At 31.4% G+C, this 9,129-nt stretch overlaps 1 protein-coding gene across 4 annotated transcripts; it reads left to right on the top strand.

Annotated features, from left to right (window-relative positions):
* Positions 1-4,313: 4,313 nt before the first annotated feature.
* Positions 4,314-8,895, top strand: LOC141678924 (uncharacterized). Of its 4 annotated transcripts, none has more exons than XM_074485360.1 (3): positions 4,314-4,651; positions 5,111-5,149; positions 8,036-8,373. In XM_074485360.1, the coding sequence occupies exons 1-3, from the start codon at positions 4,379-4,381 to the stop codon at positions 8,057-8,059; spliced, it is 336 nt and encodes a 111-aa protein (XP_074341461.1). In that variant the 5' UTR covers positions 4,314-4,378; the 3' UTR covers positions 8,060-8,373. The 4 variants fall into 4 exon arrangements, with proteins under 4 accessions (XP_074341461.1, XP_074341463.1, XP_074341460.1 ...); XM_074485362.1 differs by having other exon boundaries at positions 5,111-5,153; XM_074485359.1 differs by lacking the exon at positions 8,036-8,373 and adding an exon at positions 8,597-8,895 and having other exon boundaries at positions 4,315-4,651.
* Positions 8,896-9,129: the final 234 nt, after the last annotated feature.

The raw sequence follows: 9,129 nt of genomic DNA, 5'->3' as shown, positions 1-9,129 counted from the left end.
TTAAACTAACAATTATAACTAAGAGAATAAGAATGGTTGAATTAATATATATGACAAACATGGGATCCTAACTTCATTAAATACTTCATTCAATAGCCTTTTTGTTCTTAACCTCAGCAAGTAATGGTGATGACACTAATCAGATAACACGAAACTGATAAACGCCAACTTTCGTTGCACGGATACCATACTACCAGACATCCACAAAAGAGATAGAAGCTGAATATACACCAATTATATTGAGACCCTATATGTCTATAGAATTTGACAACATAACGGTAGTGCACAAGTTATCTATCGTGATTACATAGGGCAAGTAAGATGGTTAAAATTACCTACGAATCATGCATAACAATAACACATGAACCTATGCTAGCATGGCAAGTTCTAAACCCCTAAATTCACCTTCGCTTTATTAAGAATTAACACACTATCTTATAAGTTCGCGACGCTCATAAGATGAGTACGTACAACCAATACTAGGATATCATACAATCACCACACACTAAGGCATCGAAACAAATCAACCAAAGAAATTCATAAGTAAATCCGCTAGAACCCCACGATAACGATTAGCCCATAATCAGACTCATCATCAATGTGGGTTCCGATGAAAGCATGGTAATACAAACATAGTCTTTATAAACGAATAATAAATAAATTACAAAATAGGTTTAAGAATAAAAAAACTAGCATCCAACGTTACAACTTAAACAAAGAATCACAAGTTAAAACTAGGTCTTTTTCGCCTTGGTGGAATTGTGTTAAAACGGTCTTCTTTTCTCCTTCTCCTTGTGCTCTCGTATATCTCTTCATGAAAAATGAGCTTATTTATGTATATATAGCAGCCCCATGCAGAGTAGAAGTCTTCTGGATCAAAAGCCCAATAGAATCAGGATTTCTTTTCTCGACCTGGAGCGACCGAGCGCTTAACCAGCGCGGGCGCGCTGACCTCCTGTATAAAAATCTGACTTCTTCGTTTTCCTTGCTGATTTGAGTCAGCTTTCCAAGAGCTTTTATTCCAACACCTCTTTGACACCAAATTAGCACCAAAACAATGCTAATTTACCTGATCACCTGGAGAATGCCTGAAAATGCAAAAATACTAGAAAACACATTTAAACACCGACAACTTGAGTATAAATGCACCAATTCAAAACTTTACGGAGCGTAATAAAGTGTCATAAATGCCACTCAACAAATATTATCAAGTTATTATAAAAAGAAAAATTAGAATCATAAAAGAAAGAAACTTGAAAACGATTTAAATGACAATATTAGTATAAATTTCTCTTAAGGTTCTTGAAAAAAAGCTTGTGAATATCAGTCAGTTGGTCTTTATGATATATGAGTTATCTTTATGTCGTATCCATGATTGATGCCCTGTTGAGTAAAATTAGATATGGATTACTTGTCATTGGTATTACGACTACAATACATAAATAATTGCAATTTACTTATTAGATAATTATAATTTTTGAATAATTATAAATGCATGTTATTTGAGTAATTTATTGACTATGATTAGACGAATACGTAATAAAATTTCTAGCATATAAATAAACGGGACCGACATAATTTACTCGAAAGTCTAACAAACAATAATTTACATACATACACATGCACATTTGATTTTATCTTTACTAATTTTAGAAGATTCAAAACTAATGTTGTATTCGGATTTATTGATACACTAGAAGATAATAACAAAAGTCTTATATGTTGTAAAAATGAGAATGATCAATTAAATATGAGTTTTTTCAATGTGTTAAAAGTTAGGTGAATTATGTCAATTTTAATTGATTAATTATGACATTGACAATAATGTGACATTTTATAAAATTAACTTTGTACAATAGATTAAAAACTGAAGACATGATCGGGTCAACTTTAGTTTATAAATTAATATATTAGCAATTATATAACATCAATATAGACGTTAAATCTAAAAAAATAATATTTTTAATAAAAAAATTAATTTATGTTAACGGGAGTGTAAATCTATTTTGTTGAATATACTATTGCAAGTCTTGACGACTTTAGTTAACCATTATTAATCCTTTTAAATTAAGCAAGGTAGTTGTAAATTAATAGTGACTTTAGTAATAAAATAACTTATTACACAAGATTTACTTTAACAAAATTCAAAAATTTACTCGACTCTGAATTAAACATATCTATTATTTTTTAGTTTAATTTTTAAGAACATACTAACAACATTCTATGAATTAACTTTAAATCTTTTCCATTTAAACGTATAGTGACTAAACTACTTGTATTCATTCGGTAAATACAAATTATAGACAAAGAAAATACATAATTTGTTAATGAGTTATATTAAAAAAGTTGTATACGTTATTAATGTCTTGCATGAAAATCATAGGGTGAAAAACTAAAATACCCACCATTTGGGGGGGCAAATGCCTAAAACACCGATTGGAAGGATGTTTCACCTATGTTTTTAAAAATTAATAAAAAATATACATGTTAAACATGCGTGTTCCACTAAAAATAGAATTGAATACGCATCTTCAACATGCATATTCTTTATTAATTTTTAAAAACTCGAATACGCATCACTTAAATGAGTAGTTCGTGGGTATTTCGGGCGTTACTCGCATTTGAATATTTGTATAGATGCACTATTTATATTTATATTTTTTTATTTTGAACATAATAAATATTATGTAATATTAAGTGCGAATATGTTATTTTATTGTTAACTAAATTTTAAAAGTTCTAATATAAAAAATATATTTTAGTCATCATATATCTTATTAATATGTAGAAATGTTTGTTAATTATTTTTTCATTTATTTTTAAGTATGTTATTATATTTTTAATCAATTTTAATAAATATTTTTTTATAAAGTTTATTTTAAAATATTGACATAAATATAAAAAATTTAATATTAGCATTAAATATATTTTATTAAATATTATAATTTTATTTTTACTAAAATATATTTAAATTTAATAAAAAATAATATTTTGAATATAGCTAATTAATACTATAATATAATAACCAGAATGGGGTATAATTTGGTTCAACGGTTATTCCCTAATTTTGGTTATTAAAAAAATAAATAAATAGTGTTATATATCCCCTAGACTACTAAATTACTAAACTACTACACACATATTTTACTTATCCTACTACACTACAACCACAACTTATCCAATTATTAAAAAAATAAATAAATAGTTTTATATATCCGTTAAACTGCTAAATTGTTAAACTACTAGATATTGTATATTTATTCTACTAAACTATGACCACATGTTATTTTATTACTTTTATTATTATAAATTTATAATTATTATATATTTATTAAATATTTTAAAATTATAATATGACGGGATAAATAAAATTTATAAATATTAACGGATACCCGTGTATCGCACATGATTTAAGTTAGTAATTATAGCTAATACCACTAAAATAAAATTGTATACAGGTTCAATAAAATTTTAGCTAACGTAATTTTAGCTAACACTTTTAACTTGGGTTGGAGATGCCGTTAAAAAGGAAGAAAAACCAGTGTTCTAAAAATCGGTCTAGGCGGCCGCCTAGGCGCTAGGCGGTGGTAAAACGCCCCGACTCGGACCTAGGCGGTGATTTATGCGTTTTTTCAAAAATTCGGGTCAAAATCGGGATTAGGCGGGTTAGGCGGTCAAAAATCGGTCCTAGGCGGTCTAGGCGGAAAATAATTAATTTTTTTTTTTTACCTTTTAATAATTTAATTCATTAATTTCATAATTTCACGCAATATCATGTCAATTTCTAATATAAGTATTGGTAATAACTAACAAGTAATCAAATATATTTACTTTCTCACTTAAAATATAAAATTAACATATTATAATTAATTTAAAAGTGTGAATTAAAATATAGTTAATATTGTAAACTCAATAATTAGTACATAACGCATGTCAAATGTGTAGATATTGTTTAATATCATTCTAATTTCTTTTTTCAAACAAATATTTGACATATTGATTATTATATAATTATAAAAATTAAAAAAAATATTTATATTCTTCCGATTAATCGGTCCGATTAATCTCCAACTTGCCGATTAATCTCTCGAAAATACCCTCGCCGTCCTCGCACGCCTAGCGATTTCTGGAACACTGAAAAAAACAGGCAAAGAATAATTAAATTAGGTTCAATTTCCTTGTTAAAAAGAATATAAATTTGATAATATTTTACTCCAAACAAATCCTAATTACTTCAAATTCCGGAGAAAGCCTAAAGTATGACAAGAAATATGTGAAAAAATAATATTAAAGGCCATGAAAGCAAATATCACAAAAATGAATCACAATATTTGAAAGCTACGCATTGGTAAACAGAGAGGCAGGGGGGGGGGGTTTAATGGAGAAAGTATGGAGCCGCCGTGGTGGATTATTAAGCTTATCATCAACAGCTACCAATCTGTTGTTTAAATCAAATCTTAGCACTTCAGCCGCCGGTAGTAGCTCAAACGGAGCAGCTGCAGCTGTTGCTACCAAGCCAAAAAGAAAGAAGAATAAAAAGAATCTGTTCCAAGTAGCTCAGTTTTTGCCCAATTGGGGTATTGGTTATCATTTGGCTAAATCTCATTGGAATGGTGTTTCTTATCAGATCACCAAGCTTAATCTTTACAAAGTATGTAACCTCCTCTCTCTCTCTCTCATACACACACACACACACATTTATTTACTTTTAAAGCAAGCATTTTGGTTTGTGGGTTTATGGGTTTTTGCTCTTTTTTCAAGTTTTACATATACACTGTCTGTATTATTTGTGATATATTTGTGTGTGGATATTATGTTTGATGTTTAATATATATATATATATATATATATAATATATATATGTGTGTGTGTGTGTTTAGGGGGTTTTAGCAGGATGGACTTGACTGATTGTTATGTTCTGTTTCCTTTTGGTTTGGTTGTTTTTGGGATCAATTTTACGGAAATGAAAATTGTTGGGAAGTACATTTTGTGATTATTGTTGGGTCTATGGACTTGTTTTTCTTGCGGTATTAAAAATTAACAATAACTGGTACAAATAGTAAAAGTGCGTGTTTGATGATTGTTTCTCTTTTGGTAATTTTTGTTGCAGGATGGAAAGCACGGTAAGGCCTGGGGAATTGTTCATAAGGTAGGTGAGTGTATTTCTCTGTTTCTATTATGTATGCTAATTTTGGTTTAATAGAAGGAATATTATTTGAATTTTTAATGGTTTTCTTTAGCAAACCATAAATTTACAAGATAAATTTAGGGATCAAGAGTTCATTTTCATTCATTTGTTGTTTTCTAGATATGCTGATGTATAGGGGATGTCAGGGCTTTTTCTGACTAAATATTTCGCATCACATGTTATTGTTGCTTCACATAATTTTTTATCTCTTGAATCCTGTACACACCGGCGAATTTTTTTTCAAATTTTCTTATTCCGATATGAATTAAGTTTGTCCAAAAGTTTACTGTTTTGCTATTTGGTGGCCAAACTTTTTCATGTCAAGTAAATGGCTCAAACTTTGATCATATGGCAAGATACGCGGAAGTCCAAGATCAGTAACACTGCTAGTAATGTGATAGATCTTTGGCCTTCACTTTAATTATTCATAGAGTTAGCGGTGAACAATAGCAAGGGCCCTTTGCGTTGCAGCCTCGAGCAGTTTTATGCCTAATAGTAGTATCCCTATGTAGATGCCCCTCATTCTAGCAGTCTGGGCACATACTTATAAATCTTTAGATTAGTCTCAGGATTTTAGCAGAAACCAACAACCTTACAACACCTGTATATACTCATCCCGAACATTTGCATCTCTGCGGTAAATAATATGATCATGGAAAGATCTGCAACTTGTTGGAAAGCTTTTCGCTGCAACAGATTTACTGTTGGTTATAGGTTGATTTTATCACATCGTCTTACCGAGTTTAGGCCAAGTGATTACTTTCACAATTTTTGGTAAGTAGATGTTGTGAGTTATTACCCAGAAATTTGTTGCCCTTAGGCAGAAGGCCCTGAACACCCAAAAAATTACAAATGCAATAGAACCACTGGAATGATTATTAGAAAAACTATTTTTTCCCGCAACTGGAAGGAATTGAAATAGTTTCTGTAAAGTAACCAAAAAGAAGATTAATCCTCATTCGATCCTAGCAAGAACGCTGGACAACTGATCAGGCTTCGGGCCGAATAATATTACAAAGCGATTGGCCTGTTTTTTAAACACATCAATGGAGGGAGGCTTCCTGGCAATTTGTTTGAGTTAAGCTTAAAAATTTGTGTTCTGGAGACTTTGGCTGAACCTTGAGAATTACTTGTGGTGAATGGTGATGTTTTCCCTTAGTTGCAACACTTGTAGTTGCTGTAGTACTAGTGGGTAAGTTGCCACAGAATGTGAGATGGAGCCATAGAACTTGTTGCCATAGATGATAGAAGACGGTTAGGTTATTGAAATATGAAGATGGTTTGGTATATCTACAGCAAATATGATTTGCATGTAATCATACGGATCAAGGATTTTGATTTTTCTGGTCCGCAATATGCTTGGAAATCAATAAGATCCAAAAGTCCATTTAGTTACAGGCATCCATAATGTTTCAGGGGATGCTTTCTGTGGATGTCCATGCCTTGGCACAATGTTTCTAGAGATGCTGGATGTCTATACTTTAGCACAATATTTCGGGGGGGATGCTATCTGTGGATGTCCATACTTTGGCACGATGTCTAGGGGGATGCCTTCGGTTGATATCCCTACTTAAAAAAGAATTTGCGTCTCATTATCTGGTTCATTCATACAGAGTAGCTCAGCTGTAGAGTAATTTGGTGTTGGGAAGAATTTAGAAACAACGGTTTGTAGTATAAAAACAATAGAAAGATAAGCTTGGGTGGATTAATTCAGAAAATCCAATATGTTATAAATATTTTAATCACAGAACGGCAGAAGAGAAGAAATTGTATAGACAGCAGCCTATGAGAAAGTAAGTTTTTAAAAGTTATTAGAAGGCTAGAAAATGTGTAAGGGATTACAAGGCTTTACAAATTAAATGAACAAGTGGTTTGAGGCCCCTAAACACTTAAGGTTATTACAAATAAATAAATAGGCATATTATTATATAACAAAGCTAAATCCTTACATAAAAATTATTCTTGTATAGACCCTACAAGTAATATAAGTATATACCATAATATGCACTATGCTTCAGGTGCACAAATTCTTACATAACATATATAAAATCTTGTATCATCTTAACTTGTATTCACCATTCTTATTATTACTCAAAGAGGCTTATCCAAGAGTATGTTAAATCTTTCATGAAAAGTTGCTGCCTGATGCATAGTATCGCTCCCAAATTATTCGATTTTAGCTTGTTAATGTAAGGTTCCTGTTTGACCTATAGGCTCTAGGTATTTTACACAAATTATCTCCACCCTTCAAACTGTTAAGTATATCGGAGTATATACTGGAAGGATATTTGCAATTCATATGCTCTTCCCTTTTTCAAGGAGGCAGTTATGTCTTTCGTAGGTTCGCCGGTTTTTGAAATCATTTTCATTTTTACTTGATTTTATACATTTTAGAGTAAAAGAAAAATTATAGGAAATAAATGGCTTTAGAGTGTTCTAATTCATAATCAGGAGAATATACAGGAGAATGGTTTTGTTCATAGGATCACCTAGTTTTAAGCAAAATAAGGGAAGTTATAACCATGTCGCTTATTCTTAATGACTTCCTACATTAATCGAGGCTATAAGATGCTACCAGGGTCTCCAAAATTCACTCTAAATCAATACACAGGCATGTGTGCGTGTTTATTTCCTGTTACAAATAACGTTGATGCTTGATGCATTGGTTAAAGTATTAGGACGTGATAAATTGCTGGTCTTCACATATAATCTCTTGTTTTCCATGATAATTACCCTCATGTATATTTTCCATGAACAAAGTGCTGTCGAGCTTGATATCAATAGTTGTCTACTAAAATCTTTAAATGCGATCTAAACTATGAAGCACTAATTCATTATCATTTACAGCAACATAGTGTCAAGGCTGGATGAGACAGTAAATGCTTGAATCAATAAACTCACAGGGCAGTCTGTGACAGTACCATTAAATCCTTAACTGGATTGGATGACAGACCATCAGTACCCTACGAGATAAGATTAGCATCAACAAACACACAATATCCGCAGTAGATCTCTTATCTAAAGGAGAACCTTGCCAGTGTGCATTAGAGACACTTTTGTTTTTGCAACAAATGCAGTGCATTGCTTGAGTGTAAAGTAATATTACTATAAATCTGTAACTATTTAACAAATATATCAGTTGCAATTTGCTGCTCTGTAATAACATCCTCTATGTTCTCTTACTAGTCTTCTCGTACCGATGCACCAGATCCAGATTTCTCATTATTATATCTATAATGATGTAATGATGATGGTTATATCCAAATTTAATAAGATAATCTGTGGTTCAATTACTATCAAGTCAAAGTATTGAGGGTTAAGAATGGATTGACTTTTTAGCAAAACAGGAAGAAAAAGAATGGATTGACTTCGAAATCATTTGCATACTTATCATTTTATTTTGTGTAGGTTTGCCTCCTGCAGATGCTCCAAAGAAGATAAGCGGGGTGCACAAGCGTTGCTGGAAATATATTCCAAACTTGCCTAAAACAGAAGCAGCCTCGCAAAAACCTGAAACTCAAGTAGCTTAATTGAATTTTGCTAAATTTCAGAAGGATGTACTTCGGTTTTCTTTTAAATTGGCTGCCTCTTCTTTTCCCATTTTAGTTGGAAGGTTAATGATCTGTATTTTTTGCTTGGGTGCTATTAATTAGATTTTAACAATGTAAAATCGCAAGTTTTTGGTTGGATGGAGTTCTTGCTGCTTCCCTTAATGATTAAGCTGTTATGCATTTGGACAAATTTAGCAAGCCCTTTTGTCGAATTACTGATTATAGCAGCTTCACAAACGGATAAAAGTGATGCGTGGATCTTTAATTATCAAGAACCATTGTTATTCCTTAGCCATTACGATGTTAAACAGTAGGGATACAACAGACCATAGTAATAATGAAGTTAAACACTTACGGTCAAGTTTTTCTTTCAAGTTTTCTTGCTGCAGG

Source organism: Apium graveolens, chromosome 8 (genome assembly GCF_009905375.1).
Source record: "Apium graveolens cultivar Ventura chromosome 8, ASM990537v1, whole genome shotgun sequence".
NCBI lineage: Eukaryota > Viridiplantae > Streptophyta > Magnoliopsida > Apiales > Apiaceae > Apium > Apium graveolens.
Note: the sequence above shows the minus strand (reverse complement) of the source record. Positions and strands in the feature narration are given on the sequence as shown.